The sequence below is a fragment of the Xenopus laevis genome, chromosome 1L, assembly GCF_017654675.1.
Source record: "Xenopus laevis strain J_2021 chromosome 1L, Xenopus_laevis_v10.1, whole genome shotgun sequence".
Classification (NCBI taxonomy): domain Eukaryota; kingdom Metazoa; phylum Chordata; class Amphibia; order Anura; family Pipidae; genus Xenopus; species Xenopus laevis.
Genome location: NC_054371.1, coordinates 198,453,311 through 198,473,697, shown reverse-complemented (window position 1 = coordinate 198,473,697; position 20,387 = coordinate 198,453,311). Strand labels below are relative to the sequence as shown.

General features: G+C 39.9%; 1 protein-coding gene across 2 annotated transcripts; it reads right to left on the bottom strand.

Moving 5' to 3' along the window:
- Positions 1 to 425: 425 nt before the first annotated feature.
- Positions 426 to 15,844, bottom strand: marveld2.L (MARVEL domain containing 2 L homeolog). Of its 2 annotated transcripts, none has more exons than XM_041568658.1 (7): positions 15,654 to 15,844; positions 8,272 to 9,463; positions 7,130 to 7,165; positions 4,406 to 4,554; positions 3,796 to 3,967; positions 1,575 to 1,625; positions 426 to 921 (listed from the first exon to the last, which is right to left on the bottom strand). In XM_041568658.1, the coding sequence occupies exons 2-7, from the start codon at positions 9,448 to 9,450 to the stop codon at positions 802 to 804; spliced, it is 1,707 nt and encodes a 568-aa protein (XP_041424592.1). In that variant the 5' UTR covers positions 9,451 to 9,463; positions 15,654 to 15,844; the 3' UTR covers positions 426 to 801. The 2 variants fall into 2 exon arrangements, with proteins under 2 accessions (XP_041424592.1, XP_018120418.1); XM_018264929.2 differs by having other exon boundaries at positions 15,533 to 15,842.
- Positions 15,845 to 20,387: the final 4,543 nt, after the last annotated feature.

Genomic DNA, 20,387 nt, shown 5'->3' with positions numbered 1-20,387 from the left:
ATGGAAACCTGAAGCGTTCCATTGACGATTGATTAGAAAGGGAGGAGGGTCACAGATCTGATAATATGTGAAATGTATAGGATATGGAAAATTGCTTGGGAATACATATACATATGCATCAACCCAGGACCAGGTTGCCAGGGAAATGTGCAGTTGTCGGCATACACCAGGCAACTTTTCAATAATTCTTTCTTTCCCTGTAAAATAAAATGCAGCGGCCCGTGAGTATTTTCTGCAAAGTGAACAGCCGCCACCTTCTTCCTGTGCAGTCCCGGGTGGGTACTGCACATGCACCATGCTTAAATTAAAGTACCTAGAAAAAAGTCAGTCTGGTTAGTAATTAGAAATAGATGGGGGATTGCTAACAAATTGAGGGTGAGTTTTTGTTTCCTAACACATTGGCACCTTCCCAGTGATTTTTTCTTTGCTTCTAACTGAAATAATGGATCTTTTAGCAACACATGGGCTATGGCTGTAAAAATTGTGTGCAGCTAGAACACTGGGCAACACAATCTGATAAAAAATGACCTGACTGCATACAGATTTTTCTGAAAAATTGTGAAGGTCACAGTGTAAGAAAGTTTTTTCAATCTGCACAGATTTACATTATCTTTCAGGCACAACTTGCACTTATAAACATTAAGACTGACTAAGCAATTCTCCAAATCACAGTTCACCAATGTATCAAAATAATGTATTCATAGGAAAATAAAAACACAATGAAATAGTATAATGTAGTGGAAGATGAAGTTCAGTTCATTTGTATATCTACAGCTTTCGTCAAGCTTCACATAAAGTCAGTTAATTATATCCATCATTCCAGTCTATGACCTTGTCATACTCCTGAATCTTTTGCTTAATGTGTGAAAGTTTATTCTTCAGATATTCACATCGTTCTTTCTTTTCTAAAAAGGTTGGTTCCTAATTGGGAAAAAAAAGCAATGTAAATCGGCAGCCATTAGTTTGAATAACATTTAGAAATACCACAACGCATCATAGGCTTGGTTTATAACTTGTACAGAGATATGCCATCAAACTATGTATAGTAAAGAAAAAAAAATTGATTAATGCAGATTAGCTGGCCTTGTAGTTTACTAGTACAGGTTATTTATTTTCAATAACCATAACGGTGGCTCTAACTATTTCACCTGCTTGCATAATCTTAGAAAAAGTATCTCCTTATTAAATGGCATTGGCCTTACAGGCTGCTGTAGCTTGTTATAGAGGAGAGAAAGCTCCAAGACAAACACCTATTTTAAAGGCGTAAGGCAACATAATAACACAGGACTGTGCCAGGGGATGCTCACTGATCTTGTCTGAAGCAGTTTTGACCAGAACAGTTGCTATTCCAGTACACTTTTAATTACTCTTGGAGTACTCCCACAAGCCTCTTGTATTCCTGTTTCTGACAAGTATATGACTTAGTCTAGATTAAAAAAATAAAATGCAGAGTTCCATTACAAGACTTATTTTGTCAGTTACCGAGCCAAAAATACAGGATTTTCACAATGTTTACATTTCTTACCAGGGGGTTAATCTATCTATGTAATTACAAAAAGGTTTCTTATACTTACATTCTTTTTCTTTTGGTATTCCTTAAAAACATTTGCTATCCTTTCATATTCCTGAAAATAACAGAACACATTTTAGGATAGATAGGAATCGGATTAAAATGGCAAGTAGCACTCTACCAGACACATCAAGTTTGCCTATTAATTGATATCTGTGACCTATATACAATCATTCTACCTGTGAAACTCCTTGTGCTTTTATATGGTCATAAAGAACCTTGGTAATTTGTAATATACAAATACAGGTATGGGATAGGTAATCCAGAAAGCCTTTATCAAGAATGCTCCAAATAGACTCCATTTTATCCAAATAATCCACATTTAAAAAAATAAATAAAATTATATATATAACAACCAAGGGGTCGGTGCACACAGAGCACAAAATGGATGCCTAGGTGCTGGAGCAATTAAACATAGAATGGAGGTAACAAGAAGAGCCCGCACACACAGGACTTGAGTGAAGCAAAAAATTAATCGTTTATTCAACGTTTCGGCCCAGTCACATGAGCCGACTTCCTGAAGACGGCTCATGTGACTGGGCCGAAACGTTGAATAAACGATTAATTTTTTGCTTCACTCAAGTCCTGTGTGTGCGGGCTCTTCTTGTTACCTCCTATATATATATATATATATATAACAAGGGAAAGTTGTGCTCACCACTATTTTTTAAACCCATTAGGCGGGGGTGCAATGAGGCTGTGACCACAAAATACATATAGTCAAATACAAGAGTCCTCTGCACTCAACCCATTATCAATATATTTAAGACAGCGACATTTTGTGCATACTGCTACTGAAAAATGCCTTACCCTTTAAACAAAACAGGGTTTGTTTGTCCATATATTGCAATATATTTAAGCTGGCCAACTACGTCAAAGTCATCCCATATCTGGCCAGTCCTACGCTCAATTTTCATCTGATTCATTAAGAATTCTATTGCTTCATTATACATTTTACAAAGGGACTAGGTTTTACCTGCAACTTACTTGCTGCTTTCAAAGTAAACCTCCAAACTTGGCTGCCCTTTTATTAGACACCAGTGGGATCACCTGACTATAGCTGGGAAAGGTGGGAGCTACAACATGGAGCTGGTCACTGCTCCTGTATAACTATAACAAACAAGGGAAAATTATGCTCACCACTAATTTTTAAAACCATTAGGTGGGGGTGCAATGAGGCTGTGACCACAAAATACATATAGACAAATACAAGAGTCCTCTGCACTCAACCCATTATCAATATATTTAAGACAGCGACATTTTGTGCATACTGCTACTAAAAAATGCCTTACCCTTTAAACAAAACAGGGACCAACCGTCCACATATTGCAATATATTTAAGCTGGCCAACTACGTCAAAGTCATCCCATATCTGGCCAGTCCTATGCTCAATTTTATCTGATTCATTAAGAATTCTATTGCTTCATTATACATTTTACAAAGGGACTAGGTTTTACCTGCAACTTACTTGCTGCTTTCAAAGTAAAACTCCCAAACTTGGCTGCCCTTTTATTAGACACCAGTGGGATCACCTGACTATAGCTGGGAAGGGTGGGAGCTACAACATGGAGCTGGTCACTGCTCCTGTATAACTATAACAAACAAGGGAAAGTTGTGCTCACCACTATTTTTTAAAACCAATAGGCGGGGGTGCAATGAGGCTGCGACCACAAAATACATATACTGGTAAGGCATCTTTTAGTAGCAGTATGCACAAAATGTCGCTGTCTTAAATATATTGATAATGGGTTGAGTGCAGAGGACTCTTGTATTTGACTATATATATATGAAATCCACAGGTCCCATACCTGTATACGATCTATTATCCATAATGCATGGGACCTGGATTTTCTGGATAATTTGGATCACTATTTCTTAAAATAATAAAAAAATCTTAACGTTAAAAAAACTCCACAAAACACTCACAAAAGAAAAACCACTTCTAAGATGGATGCAAACAAGATGTCTGGGCAACAAATCAACCCTCATTTATACCAGCATAAGATCGTAGGAGGAGAAAAATGAAGATTAAGAGAAGCTTAGCCTTCCCAAAAAAAAGCAGTAGCATCAAACAAAAATTATTCTCCCCTGCATAACATTTTTGCAGGGGAAGGACCTTTGCTTCAGACTAATAATCGCAGCACTGTTTGCCAACTGTCAAATTTTAATCAATCAAAAAGAATAGCAGCACTTTTCCTCCAAAAAAAAAAGCAAAGACCCCTTACATGCTGATTTTCTGGGTTCCTTGGGAGTTTCTGCATTACTGCATCCAGCTCGCTGAACTTTTTCATAACAGCCTGCACCTCAGCATGAAGCTCTTTGTACTCCGCAAACTGATCATTAAACACTGCTTTGTATCGATCTCGTTCATCTTCTGACTTTATGGCCTGGTATTTCCTGCGGCAGGGGAAAAAAAAAAATAAGATATTTACATGTCTGGATTTTACCCTTAAGGATCTACCTCTTTGGGCCTAAAGCAGTGGGTTGTGAGGTAGGTAAAATACTCCTGTCCAAACGAGGGAAATATTAAGTAACTTTTTTTATTAGATAAATGAAGGCTTTTCAACAGAAAATGTCTTTTACTGCTTCTGAGGATACTGGCTCTAGCATGTGTATGGTAGTGCCAAGGATCACTACCATACACACAATCTGCTTAAAGCAGTGTGTATTGTCAGTTGTACGTAGGTTATTATTGTTCTTTATGCAGCATCAACATAAAGAATATAAATAACAACAAACAGTCCACAACCACAATGTTTTAATTATAGTTTAACATATCCTCATATTTAGATTGCTCTCCGTTTATCACATGATATGCTAATACATAATACTCACGCAACATAGTCTGGCATTACAATGGGCTTTGGTATATGTCCTGCTGGGATGTATCCACTGAGAAGCTCAGGCTTCATCTCTGCTTTTCGGATACCTCTCTGCTGATCTGGGACATCATTGATATGGCCGTTTCCTAGTGCCACGTCACGCTTAAAGGAAAACAGGTTAAGATTGGTTCAAAGTTCTAAAATCTGAAATCCTATGTCTGTTAGGATATGGTTATGGCTCAGTGTGGAAGTAAAAGAACATTTCCACCCAAAAACTGTTTTTTCAATATATATTTTAAAATTATTTGAAAACAGTAACCGTCTAGCTGTTTATAGTCTCTGCACTACTGCCCTGGTATAACGACCATGGAGGAAAAGCGACTTCTGATGTTTTAAAAGTTAGATCAAGAGAACAGAAAAGGATAAACAAATGACACTTTTAAACTATAGTTACATTACTTTTGCAGTGAACTTGGCCATTATAGAGGACGACCCGCCTTTTGCAAACGATACAGAAATATTACAAAGTAAGCTGGAATCTGAGGTTCCTTCTTCAGGCTTACATTTCACCAGAAAGGCTTGACGTATTACTAAAGAAATATAATTTTGCTGAAGGGTAAATGGCCAATGCGTTAGATGGAAATATGTTCTGCTGGAGGCACTATACAAATCGTGGGAAGTGAGGAAGGTGTGTCTTGTAAAAGTGCACAGGGCCAGGCAGTGGCGTAATTTGCTGTCAGCGGTTTTAGGCTGTTTGCACATGGCTCTGGCTGTTGTCAGCCTGTGTATTTTTGCAGGCAGCGAGAAGCAGATCTGCTCAGTACCCCTGCTCCGTTGATTTGAATCAGATCAGCCCGAGCGCTCACACAGCGAGCTGAAGCTAAGGTCAGCCCAGAGGCTTCAGCTCTGCTGTGTGTGTGTGTGTGTGTGTGTATTGTATTTTATATAGTTTTTAATTATGTCTTTTTCTTCTGACTCTTTCAAGATTTCAAATGGGGGTCACTGACCCCATCTAAAATTAAATGCTCTGTAAAGCTACAAGTGTACTGTTAGGGCTAGTCCACACGGGGAGATAGCGACGCGTTTTCAGGCGTTTTCAGGCTTTTTCAGACGACTGTTGAAAAGCGCATCGCCTCGTGTGGTTAGCACAGGCGTTTTTACATAGGCGCCCATACAAAACTGTCGCCTGCGCCGGTCGCGGCGCTTTGTCGCCGCGACCGCAAACGCGTCGCTATCTCCCCGTGTGGACTAGCCCTTATTGGAACTTTTTATCCCTCATCTTTCTATTCACTGCATCTCCTATTCATATTCCAGTTTCTTATTAAAATCAATGATTGATTGCTAGGGTAATTTGGACCATAGCAACCAGAGTGTTTAAATAGTATTCTTGAAAGATGTCGAATAAAAAACGCAAAACCCACAAATAACATATGAAAACCAATTGCAAATTGTCTCAGAATATCACTCTCTACATCATACTAATAGTCAACTCAAAGGTGAACAACCCCTTCAATTCATAAATTTTAGGGTAAAAAGTAATAATCTTTACATAAATTGTGAGGTTTTAGAAGTAACTTGGTAAAATGTTATATTTAACTAAAGTTTTTTTTACTATACATTTGGATACTAATAATTCTATCCACCTAATCTATTTAGTTTTTTTAGGGCAAACTTGGTCGTTAGTAATTCTCTGACTGTTTTTTGATGAAACTATTCTGGTATGTGCTATGAAATCAGAACATAAGAAGGTGAGTCAAAATAATGTTCAGACATGTCTGTGCCCGTACATATTTGTTTTGTCATATAAACAAGCTGCTAAGTAATTCTCTTGGTTTTAACTGCACACAAAATGATCGAAGCAGAACTTGGTAAGGCAAACGAGAAATGCAACAAACATTACTGGAAAAACATTTCCTTTTCTGGCCAAATCTGAAATCTCCTTATGTGTTAAGGAATCAAGCAAACAGGGGAATCGTGTCCAATTGTTAAATCTATAATCAATGACATTTACTAATTTGACCCTTAGGGATTGCAAAAAATCTCTCACACTTAGGGGGTTATTTATCAAAGTCTGAGTTGTGTTTTCTCTAAAAATTCAAGTTTTTCAAGTTTTTTTTTTAAAAAACTAACATTTTTAGGTTAAAAAAAATTCAAATTTTTCGAGATTTATTATGCCATGAGGCTGCTAAAAGCCTGAGTCTGAAAATACCCCAGCTAAACCCTGTCGAGGTCATGTAGAAGTCAATGGCAGAGGTCCCTTTAACCATTTGAAGATGTTTTTTGCCTTCAAGATTTTCAGGTTTTTTACAGTGTGCTCGAAAACTTGATAACTTCAAGGTATTCAAAATGTTTTGGCCTATAATTTCACAAATTCAAGGTATTCGAGTCCCGTCCCCCCCCCCCGACTGCATTTAATTGGAGTTTTTTACATTCAGTTTTTTTTTATAAAAAAAGAAAACATTCGAGTTGTGAGTTTATTCGAGGTAGAAAAAAACTCAACCTTTGATAAATAACCCCCTAAGTAATCTCTCTAATGGGAATACTTTTAAGATTTTGTGGGTCAGACTTTTTCTGACCAACAAAATGTTGTCATGCAACAGCACGTGATATTGTGGGATGCTATACAATCTGATCTTTTCTGCTGCACAAGGCAGTCTGCGTACTCTTGCTCAGGTATGCATGCGTTATTGTTTAAATTCAAATCAAAGCGGTCAGGAAATGCAAAACATTGACTTACCATGACAATTGGAGGAGGAATCTGGTTAGGCATAATCTGAAAAAACAAGAATAGAAGTGAATCCCTTTTTCCTACAGCTAGACATCAAACTGTTCTTTTGAAGCACCCCCAACAGAATCCACTCTCGACTCAATTGTGCTAAAGTTGGTGGATCTGTATTTGGCTAGTAGTGATAACATTTAGAATTACAGGAAAATACAAGACTATGAATGTTGGATGAGACGCCAGTAAGTGCCATAATATACCATTAAATATAAACATGAATAGCTACTATCTTAACAATATAAAATACTGAGGGATAGTTGAACCAATTCACATATTGGTGCCCTGCAAATTTGAAAAATTCAATGGGAAATTCCAAAGGGAACCTCTAAAAAGCCAGCCTGTTTCATTATTAAGTGATCTGGGGCTGCTTCCACCAGCCCAGTGTCTTCTCAGTTATCTGACAAACACGTTGGCCAGAAACAGTGATTTCAGACGAATATAAATACTTACATAAAAGGTTTAGGGTCCCCAGGAAAGTGCTTGGCAGATCAAACTCTGGTGTATCGCAGTTTAAGCGATAGCAACATGTTCCTATAAAAATCATAGGAACGTGTCCATATCTAGGAGCCGCTGCACGCCGAATAGTTTCCACTAAAAGCCCCCTGAACCTTGGTTAACCCGACCCTCCGACACTGCTAAATCATCTTCTGTGTTGTTTCAGTGACACTGGGCTGGGGGCAGCGTGATCCTTCCATAGGCTAATTACAAATAAAAACAAGACTGCAGACTATGGAAGGATCGCACCGCCCCCTGCCCAGAGTCATTGAAGCAATGCACAAGATCCGTTGGCTGTGTCAGAGGGTCGGCTTCACAAAGGTTCGCTGGGCTGGGGCAGCTTTGGGGAGGGCTTTTAGTGGAAACTATTAAGAGTGTAGCAGCTGCCAGATATGGACACGTTCCTATGATTTTTAAAGGAACGTGTCGGTATTGCTTTAAATGGCCAAAAAAAAAAAAAAAAAGGCTTTAACTATCTGGACTGTCTCATACAGCCCATAAGTATTTGTGTATTTTCCCCTCTTAGGTATGCATTAATATTATTATTCACCATTATGGTTACAGTCATAAACCCCACATACAAAACTGATATGGATTCTTACCTCCTGACCTAAGAACTCGCGTCTCTTCCTGGCTGACTCATGCCTCCAAAGCTTCAGGGAAACCATTGCACTAATGAAATACATAAGCATGCTGACAAACAGGAAAATAATGGCTGCTGTTTGCCCACCTTCCACTCTGCAGAACGATGCATTCATTGGGGTGTTAAATAACTGGTAATAGCAAAGCCCCCCTCGGTTAGTGTCATTGACATAAACAATTGCTGCCGCCATGTAGAGTATAAATAAAGATACATTGATGCCAAATTCTGTTAGAGGCCACCAGGTAGAATCCAGCAAAATGGTTCGATAGTACATAGACATACCAAGCACAAGGAGAATTATGGTCACTATCCAGGCTAAGCCAGCAACAACAAGTACAAATGGAGTCTTGGGGCCATTATAATAGTAACCTCCCTGCATACTTGCAGTGTATCCATATGGCTGAGTGTAGCCAAACATATTGTACCATTCATTGTCCTTGTGAATATAAGCCGTAATACAAGCAAATACAGCTGCTCCAAGGAGGAGCTCTACAATGCATAGGATTCTTAGTAAGCCTGCCCATGACTTCATGTAGGCGTATCTCATATTGTATTCTTCAACTCTCTCGCTGTATGTCTTTACAGTCTGTGTTTGGCGTCCCAAAGAGCCATAGGGGTCATGAGGCAACATAGCTTCTTCTTCTCTCCTGGAATTGTAGCTACCTCCTGATCCACCATATGGGTCTCTGTAGGAACTAGCAACTGTCTTTGAGTCTCCTACTGAGTTTTTTCCATGATATTCTGAAGCAAGGAGAGATGGTGACCGTGGAGGTGAGCATGGAGCGCCTCCCGATATATAGTTGATATCTGACAATGGTTTTTCCCATTGATTCTCTTTTTTACCCTTGAAGATTTTTTTCCAGGAATCTGGGATGAACCTTCTAACAGGACGGAGTTCAAGTGCTGTGACTGGCTCTTCGCTATCACTTGGGTAGAATTCAGGCCCAAACGGAGGGTGTAGTGGGAGAGGTGGTGGTGGCAAGGGATCAGAGCTTAGAGCAAGTTCACAGTCATCCAGTGTTTCAAGGTTGCTTTCTCGGTGACGAGAATCGGCTGGTACTTCATCATACTGCGCCCAACGCCCATTTAAGTTTCGGTCTTTTGATCTGGGCCCTGAAGATGAGCCTCCTCCAGACATTTGTGATTGTTTCCTGCAACATAGTTATAATACAAATTATTTACTTTATAATTATGAATGCAATAATACGCCATCGTGTACAGGAAACTCGGCCTTCCTGTAGGTGGCTTGGCTGAACAACATAAAAGCTTATTACAGGTATGGGACCTGTTATCCAGAATGCTTGGGACTTGGGGTTTTCTGGATAATGGATCTTTCCATAATTTGGATCTTCATGATCCACTGCTTTACTACTTCTACTTGAGAATTGTGTAAACATTAAATAAATAAACACAATAGGCTGCTTTTGCTTCCAATAAAGATTAATTATATCTTAGTTTGGATCAAATACAATGTACTGTTTTATTATTACAGAGAAAAAGGAAGTAATTATTAAAAATGTGGATTATTTGGATAAAATGGGAGTCTATGGGGACAGCTTTTCGGTAATTTCGATCTTTCTGGATATTTAATTCTCTGCATTATAATTGATTTTTTATTTGAATCACTCCAGTATCAGCAATTAATTGCATAAATGAAAGGTCAGTTTTATCTAATTACTTATTTGAGCAGCTTGCTGCTTAGCTATCTTGAAAGTTGCTTAGCACAGAATCATGGGATTTGGCAGGACTAAAGAAGCAGTTATTTCATCCAATCTATTGATGAAATGTTTTATTCTGGTTTTAAAACTGCTTTATACCTGCCCCGAGCATTTCCTGTACAGAGCCAGCCCTGACCACATCTACGGAAACTTCTATTCAATTTATTTATTGTCCTTTGTATAGAGAAGTTCTTTAGAAAATTCCTTTTCTCATTGACTCCAAAGGTACATTTCAAAATTCTATGAGCACAAATGTGGCTATTGACTATTGTTGTGGAAGGTACATCTGTTTTATTTCATTTCAGGCCCCAAAACAGTGGAAAAGGTTGGGCATGAAACCAGTGTAAATTGAAGGATTGCCAAAACTTTTGCAGTAAACTAGCAATTAGTGGCCGAGTGGCTGCCCTTGTAAACCATGATGCTTTCAGCTGTCAAACGCTTGCTCTAGAGATCTGGAATCAAATCAAAATACAGTATGCTAGTATTAAGGAGGCATTTCAGAACCTTAAAAACGTGCATTATGACTTTTACATACACAATATTATTTTTATAATACAGGGAGTCCTCGAGTTACATACAACTCATACTTACAAACGGAGGCTATTACAGTAACATACTGTGGTTACTTGGCCTTTATTAGCATTTAGCTTTAATAAACCACCTGCCCCAATCTCCTCTGGTGTGTGATGTCTACTGCAGAGCACAGAAAGGTAAAAATAAATACTATGTTAAGACAGATATCTGTCTAAATTGCATTTAATAAGTAAATGTTTATGCTTCAACTTACATACAAATTCAACTTAAAGGACCAGTAACATCCAAAACATTTTTTTTAAAAAATTCGTTACTATACAACGAAAAAAAACACCAAGACCAATTACATTTTAAAATAGCAAAGCCTTTATTAAAAAAATAACTTACAGAAACTCCACTTCCCCTTCTCTTCAGAAAAAGCGATAGGGCAACCATCCATCCTGCGACGCTCTATTTCTCCTCCCTGGCTTCCCTCTCTCCTCCAGCTCATGCCGCTCTCAAGAAGTGGCCACACTGCGATTCCGGGACTGAGCCAACAGCCTCTCCTCCCGGGCCGAACCTGTCCCTGCCCAGCTCCTCAGTGAATCACAGTTTATTTCATACAACTTTATTACAGTAGATTATGGTCATTATTTGATGTGATTGTCTTTCTTGGAATAGTAACAGGCAGTTGACCAAAACCGACCCGGCACATAAGGGAGCACTGCTGCTGGGCGGTCTTCACGTACTTGCCTTATCGGCCGCCAGTCTCTCCACTGCTCCTAGATTGGCCCGCGGGCTGCCCAAGGCTTTCATCTGCCACCGCATGTAGTCGGGTCCCCAGATGAGCAGTCAGAGGCACTGCGGGGATGGGGTGCTGCAGCATGGCTATGGTATGCATCCACACCGCGTGCATGATGTCTGTGGACATGGAAGCCCTGGGTGCAGGACGGACTAGGGCTACAGCACAGAAGACGTGCACGTGCATCCTCTCAGGGATGGATCGGGGCCTCCGGGGAGAAGAAGCGCCCATAGCCCGGTACTGTGTGCACAGCCGCACAGTCCTCCTTGCACAGTCCTTCTCTTTCCCCTGTCATGGGAGGGGGTAGGCCAGAGCGGTTTATGCTGTGGGTGCCTCTCAGACTGCTCATCCGGGGACCCAACTACATGTGGTGGCAGATGGAAGCTTTGGGCAGCCCGCGGGCCAATCTGAGCGCAGTGGAGAGACTGTCGGCTGATAAGGCAAGTGCGTGAAGACCGCCCAGCAGCAGTGCTTCCTTATTCCCTGTTTGCTATAACTGCAGTAAAGCACTGCGTATCTTGACAGCGCTATATAAATAAATGATGATGATGATGTGCCGGTCGGTTTTGGTAAACTGGGGTCACTGCCTGTTACTTTTCCAAGAAAGACAACCACATCAAATAATGACCACAATATACTGTAATAAAGTTGCATGAAATAAACTGTGAGGGCAGGGACAGGTTCAGCCCGGCCTGAGAGGAGAGGATGTTGGCTCAGTCCTGGATCCGCAGTGTGACCACGTCTTGAGAGCGGCATGAGCTGGAGGCGAGAGGGAAGCCAGGGAGGAGGAATCTAGCACCGCAGTATGGATGGTCGCCCTATCGCCTTTTCTAAAGAGATGGGGAAGTGGAGTTTCTGTAAGTTATTTCTTAATAAAGGCTTAATAAATTTAATTTGTGTTGGTATTTTTTTTTGTTGTATAGTAATGAATTTTTAAAAAAATGTTTTTGATGTTACTGGTCCTTTAAGAACAAACCTACAGACCCTATCTTGTACGTAACCCGGGAACTGCCTGTACTAAGTAATACTTACAAAGTTCTTACAGTGTGGAATATACACAGACCTTTCACTTCACAGCTCATTTATGACATGGTGGGTTTTGTGTGCTTTCCTGTATGTTTAATGAATACACCCATTAATTGTACAACACTGCAGAATATGTTGATGTTTTATATGTATAAGCATGTTAGTAATAACAATAGTTGTTACACAGGTACAGCAAAGGGCAGGCTACACATCCCTTTACCATAATTTATAGCAAACAGGAGTATCTTAATTCTAAATAAATTGCCACACATGGGCTAGTGAATGAAACACCGAAAGTAAAAGGTCCAGCTTGATAAAGCTTACAATCTAATAATTAGAGGCATGTCTGTAAAGCACTGAACTGAACTATTGTACCGAACAAGTGTAGAGAAGGCTCTGGAATAAGCATTAATATACCCAGTCAACCTCTTCATTCTCAAACATCATATTTTCCGTAATACCCATAATCATATTCAACAACATTATTCTTGTTTGAGAATGTTTATTAAATGAAATGCGTAGGTGCTGTGGGAGTCTCAAAAGTTGACTGATGACTCCTATGTAATTAATTAGCAATTCAGGGGAAGAAAAAATCATTATTTTGATATATCCCCAGTTCTTCGGATTATCTGATAACCTTATAAACATGGAACCCATTTAAAGGGACAGCTCACCTTTAAGTTAACTTTAAGTATGTTATAGAATTGCCAATTCTAAGCAACTTACAATTGGTCTTAATTTTGTTTTATAGTTTTTTCTTATTCTGACTCCTTCTAGCTTTTGAATAGGGGTCACTGACCCATCTGTAATGTTACAAATTTATTGTTATTGCTATATTACTCTTCTTGATATTCAGGCAGTCTTCTATTCATATTCCAGTCCCCTTTTCAAATCAATACATGGTTGCTAGGGTAATATGAACCATAGCAACTAGACTTCTGAAACAGCATACTGGAGAGCTGCTAAATAACTAAAAAAAAAAAATGAAAAGAAATTGCAAATTGTCTCAGAATATTACTCTCTACATCATATTAAAAGTTAACCCATTTGGAGGCAGAATTTCACACTCTCCACTAAACGGACCAGGGGCTTATATATGATCTTATATATTAATAATGCCACAAGGTAAACTCTGATGTACTAAAATAAATGTTTCTGGATAAATGCAATAATGAGCAGGGTACGACTGAGCAGCCCCTTTTTCTTTCTTTCTCCCTTTACGTTTTTTTCTTTCTCTATTTCTATGTTTACTGTAAGGTTTTATGCATTACCTTTATTTAAAAACAAATAAAAGTTAGGGCATTGCTGTAGTATATTTTCTCTTACAATACGAATATGGTCTGGATGTGAGAGGAATGTATAAATAATTATCCACATACAAGATAACCCAAAATGTGATTTTCTACCTCTGCATAATGATACCAAATAGATCCGTGGAACATACTTTTTGGTACGGCAAAACATATACGGTATGTAATAGCAATATGAAAGGACAATAACAAATTGTAAGTCACATTTTGAATGTTATTCCTTATCACATTGTCCATTAATCATACATGACAATGCCTTTGTTTTTGGAAAAACAAAGAGTATTTAAAAAAAAAAAAAGTTAACCCAAAGGTGCTCCTCCCCTATTGCAATACACTGCTCATTATATTCCCATAATGCCCATGCAAACAGTCCAGGCCAGCAGCTCGCTTTATACCAGCGCAGGAAAGGTAGGGGTGCATTGAAATTCTGAATCCAAAGTAGGCAATTTACAAATTTCAGGAACCAGTGTGGCCAAAACTAAAGGGATGCGGTCATGGGTAAACGTGTTTTTTTTCAAAACGCATCAATTAATAGTGCAGCTTCAGCATAATTCTGGACTGAAATACATTTTTCAAAAGATCAAACTGATTTTTTTTTTATATTTAATTTTGAAATCTGACACGGGGCTAGACATATTGTCCGTTTCCCAGCTGCCCCAGTCATGTGACTTGTGCTCTGATAAACTTCTGTCACTCTTTACTGCTGCACTGCAAGTTGGAATGATATCACCCCCCCCCCTTTCTCCCCCCAGCAGCCTAACAACAGAACAATGGGAAGGTAACCAGATAGCAACTCCCTAACACAAGATAACAGCTGCCTGGTAGATCTAAGAACAGCACTCAATTGTAAAAGCCAAGTCCCACTGAGACTGATTCAGTTACATTAAGTAGGAGAAATAAAAGCCTACCAAAAAGTAGTTCCATCCTAACTGAAGGAGTCTCAGTGGGACATGGGTTTTTACTATTGAGTGTTGTTCTTAGATCTACCAGGCAGCTGTTATCGTGTGTTAGGGAGCTGCTATCTGTTTACCTTCCCATTGTTCTCTTGTTTGTCTACTGGGGGGGGGGGGGGGGAAGGGGAGGGGGGTGATATCACTCCAACTTGCAGTACAGCAGTAAAGAGTGATTGAAGTTTATCAAAGCACAAGTCACATGACTGGGGGCAGATGGCAAACTGACAATATGTCTAGCCCCATGTCAGATTTCAAAATTGAATATAAAAAAATCTGTTTGCTCTTTTAAGAAATGGATTTCAGTGCAGAATTCTGCTGGAGTAGCACTATTAACCATTCACATGACAGTATCCCTTTAAGTTAGTGCAAGGACCTTGTCTAAACACATATTTGAAACCTTCGCATTCTCCCCCATCAAAGCCTGTAAAAGATACTGTGATAAGAGTTGTCAGGGTCACTGACCCTGGTAACCAAAAATCCCATTGGCTGTTAGGTCTTAACTATATCAATATTCTTATTTTTTTTTTATTGCTAGTTTGTTTTACGGCAAAACGCTGTAAATCATTCACTTTTTTTTAACAATCATCACCATTGCAAATACAGAATTCCCAGCACACAATAACAAACACAAGAGCAGTTGAGGAAAGACTTTGGGTGACAATATACACAGACAAAAACAGGGATGTGCAAGTTCCTGAGGAGAAATCCGAGAGGAGGAGAAGGAGGAGCAGACAGAGAAACATCATAAAGAATGTGCGTGACTGGCAGTGGGAGGAGTCACAGGAGAGAGTTATTGAAGTATATATTAAAGTAACATTAGACCTGGGCTCTCTAAGCATGATGGGATGGCAGTTGCCGTTTACGAACATTTTGTCAGTCACAATTTATATTTACTCACTTGCTATGACTTTGTTCAAATGTTGCAGCCGGTTCATAGAACTCCTGCTTTGTCACCTCTCTCCTTCTCCTCTCAGCGCTCTCACTCCTGGGAGGCGGCCCAGCACTTTCTCTTCACTCACCGTCAGTCTCTTCCCTTTCAGAACAGCGCGTGGGTTGTACTCGTAGTGAAACTCTGTTAGGGATGAGATGGCCTGGACCGCTCCATTTCACGTAGGAATCTACTTTCAGTCACCTGCAGCTTTCTCCCCCCGCCCCGTTACCAGCGTCCTTTTTCGGTCACGTGACAGGGCACGTCAAGGAAACGCCCCACTGTCTGCAGGTAGCCAGACTCAACCTGTGACTCACCTACGCTGGGTGTGACGTGCAGTCGCGCATATCTCTGTGCGCACTGAGGAATTATTGTTATTGTATATGTGGGATTGGCTTTATCTGCCTCTCTACAAACACTATAACCCAAAGTATTAAAATATCAGGCATTGTGTCATGAGCTTGAAATACACAGCTGGTAGAGAAACAGATCTGATATATTTATCCATGACATGAGTTGTAACTAGTGTAATACAGTACAGCTAAAAGTACTGCAATGGAAACGTGTCATTATAATAATCACAGGGCCCCATAGGACAAAATTTCCTGGGCCCCCTGGGCTGCGCCCACCGCAAGCCCCACCCACAGGTCCGCCCTCCCCACCCCACAGGTCTGCCCCCCCACCACACAGCAAGAAAACAAAACAAATATTGGTGGCTAGGCAGAGGCAGCCAGGCTGGCCGGGCACCCTAGGCAACCGAGCTGGCCAGCTCGCCCCCTCCTTTTCCTTTGGCACAGTGACGCTCACCCCTCCTTCTCCTGTCTCTCGGCGTGGTGACTTGGCACGCATATGCGCATGAATGTTTCACGAGAATGCGTAGTGTAGTGACATCACATGCGCGTGTGTGCATTGACATTGCTCGCATATGTGATCAGTAGGGGAGCACGCAAGCTTGGTGGAAGGTACGTCCGGTCTAGTGGGAGGCAGAGGAGGCAGCTGCTCAGCGCCCCTCAATCGTTGCACCCTAGGCAGCTGCCTTTTCTGCCTACCCCTAGTTCCTGCCCTGTGGCTAGGGTTCCCACATGTTAATAAAAAATAAAAAGATATTGGTGGTCAGGGCCCCCCATAAAAAAACATTTGTGGCTAGGCCCCCCCATTAAAAAATATTGGTGGCTAGGACCCAAATGAGAAAAAAAAATTGGTGGCCAAAATTGGTGGCCAGGGACCCCCCCCAACATTATAAGAAAATTGGTGGTCAGGGCCCCTTAAACGTCCATGCCTTCCCGAAGTCAGCAGCTCTCAGAAAGATGGGGGGCCCGGCTAATCAAGTAAGTGTGGCGTGACCAGTCCCCCCTTACCCTTGGGGCCCCCTACAACTCTCCCCCCTGATGGCAACCCTGGCTATAATACACAAAAGCCATGAATATCTTGTCATGAAACTCCTCGGTAACTCATAATATCCTTATATTTTACAAGAGGGGGTACTTTATTCACTATATGATTTACAAAATATTCATGGCTTTTGTGTATTATAATGAGACTTTTAGAGGAACAAAGAGACATCCCTAACAATAACTCTCATGTTTGCTCAACCATGAAGTCTTATGTGTGTGTGACTGAATAAAGGATGGCTACATCAATATGTCAGGGAAGTGAGACAGAGCTCACATTATATTGTTTTTTGCATAGATACAGTGTCGTGAGGTCCACAAAGGCTTGCTTTTTTTTCTGGATAACGGATCTTTCTGTAATTTTGATCTTCATACCTTAAGTTTGCTAGAAAATCATGTAAACGTTACATAAACCCAATAGGCTGGTTTTGCTTCCAAAAAGGATTAATTATATCTTATTATATCTTAGTTTGGATCAAGTAGAAGGCACTGTTTTATTACTACAGAAAAAAAGGAAATCATTTTTAAAAATTTGGATAAAATGGAGTCAATGAGAGACGGCCTTTCCGTAATTCGGAGCTTTCTAGATAATGGGTTTCAGGATAATGGATCTCACACCTGCACCTGTTCAATTGTATGACACCTTGGTGGGCAATATGCACTGGTACAACCCACCGTCGGACTGGGAGGCCCACTAGGCCTGCAGCCTCAGGGGCTCCCCACACCATCCCCGGGCCCCCCAGCTGCAAAGTCCTCTCTGCACTCCCCCCCCCCAGAAGCGTGCATGCACGCGTATACCTCTTTTCAGTGCGTCAGCGCAACCGGGTTCAGGGAGGGAGTGCAGGGCAGGCAACTTTCAGGGGCTGACGCTGCCCCCCTCCCACTCAACGCTTCTAACTTGTAGTGTCGGAGCAGGTAGAGGAGGGGCCGCATTGCTACTGCAGTTAGTGCTATTGTGCTCACTGCACTAGAAGAGCCAAATTTTCATTTAAAAAAATGGAAATTCGGCTCAAAGTTACCAGAGGCGGCCACTCCTGGTAACTGGCCGCTCTGTGCTGCCTGAGGCAAGATTCTCATCTTGCCTCCTGGCCAGAACGGCCCTGGTGCAGGGTGTGGGAGTTCAGAGAGCAGATCTGGGCCAGTGGGGCCCACCGGGTATTTTCCCGGTGTCCCGCCAGCCCAGTCCGACCCTGACCTTGTTGTCTGTGAAATTTTGGGTTAAGCTGGCCATACATGTACGGATACGTTTCATACAATTTTCAGTAGGTGTATGTTGAGTGGACAAACACAATCATTCCAATATCTTTGTGCAATGGATACTGGTCCATTTGTCAGTCATAGAGGTTTGATGGTCAGGTTGTATTAATGGAACATGTAGTTTGAAGCTGACAATTAGAACAATCCCTTTGTTTCTTTCTTCACATCAGTTAGATTTTGTTTTGGTTGTTACCCTGCCAGCCTACTGAGCAATGCCATGTCCATTAGTTATGGAACAGATCTAAATTTTACCACTCTAGCATACAATTGTTGCTTCGTATGTTCCATTGGAGACCATTCTTTTCACATCACTGTGCTGAATGCAAAATCTTTTTTTTTTTCATTGTGCCCTGGGTACAGGAACAAAATGTGTCTAAATTTGTCTTAACACCACTTTTGTAAATTCCCCCTTAGATTTGTAAACGCCTCTATGGCATGGACTTATGTCAAAAGTAATGATCTCTTTAAAGCACTACACAATAGTGAGGGCATTATATGAATTCAAATAGGTCTGAGGAATTGAAGACGTATTAAATACTAACAGACTGGGATGGGCCTTGGAGGCAGCTATGCAAAATTATATCTTCTACTAAATAGAAGGAATGGTAAATTATAAAAAAAAATTTGGCCCTCTCATTAGAATCCACAAGATACCCCCCACAGACAGAGATAACAGCGAATAAGATTTATAGCTCCATCTTGTGGCTGTAAATCATACAGAGACAAGTAAGAGATACAATTTATTTCTATATAAAGGTACATAAGGAATTCAAAATACTACATTGTCTGCAATTAAAAAAAATATAATTTTTAATACAGTGGGTGCTTTGCTCCTGGTGCATGCACATGAGGGCTGTCTTTGGATTCATACCTTTTCTTTCTCTATATACATCTCAGTGCCACCACTCAGGCATTTTAAAGTAGAACTATCGTGAAAATTAAAATGTAATATACGCTTCATCATACTGAAATAAGGAACTTTCTAAATACAATAAATTACATTTTTTGTACTATTTCTGAAAAAATCAAGTTTATCTTCACTATCTCCCTCAGCATCTGTTTCTCTTCATACAGGAGTTGGGTATCAGAGATAAGATATAGAAAAACAAATCAATGGAGGGCACACAATAGGAGCTCACTCAAATAACTGATTCCAGTACAAACAAAATAACTGCCTTTGGCACAAATTCTGCATGTAGAGAGCCAAGATTTCTGGTGATTAGAATGAGCACTAATACATCTTCTAGGCAAAATGAGCCCCCCTAAAAGATGTATTGGATTAGTGAAGGGGGATAGTGAAGAGTAACTTTATTATTTCAGAATAAAAAAGCATTTATTCCAGTATGATGAAGCTTATGTTAAATTTTCACGATAGTTCCCCTTTAATTAAAAAAATCCATAGTGTATTGTAGTCTGTATTTATTTGTCTATCAATGTAGCCATGGAGGCTGATATTCAAGGTCCAATAGAACTGTAGGGCAGTACTTTTGCTTTGTAGTTTGTAAAGCAGATAACAAATGGGAAATTTAGTAGAAATAAAAAAAGTAGTATTTCAATTGAATAACTTTTATTTTTGACTTGCTAAACAACGATAAGATGAAAAAAAAATTCTTACAAAATAAGACATTTGCTGTCAAAGAATATCTTATCTGTAGTTGCAGGAAAGACTGATATCTATAAGGGGCCCATTTATTAAGGGTCAAAGTGAATTCTAAGTGAATTTTAGAATTCAAAAAATTTCTAAGTAATTTTTGGGTACTTCGACCATTGAATAGGCCAAAATTCGATTAGAATTGAAAAAACTTTTGACCAAAAAAAATATTTGACCATTCGAAAATCGAAGTACACCTTAAACCTGCCAATTGCTAGTTTAGCCTATGGGGACCTCCTAGAACCTATAGGCAGTATTTGGCTAAGTTTTTAGAGGTCAAAGTATTTTTTTTTTTTTTTTTTAAATCGTTTGAATCGAACAATTTAATAGATCCGTCCGTTTTCGATCGAAAAAATACTTTGACTATCGAAGTATCAAATTCGATGGTCGAATTTCGAAGTTTTTTAACTTCGAAATTCAACCTTTAGTAAATGTGCCCCTAAATGTATAGATTTATTTAAAATTGTTGGTGCTACCTGCTCTTTAAAGGGGACCTGTCACCCTAAGAAATAATTCCAATTTATTT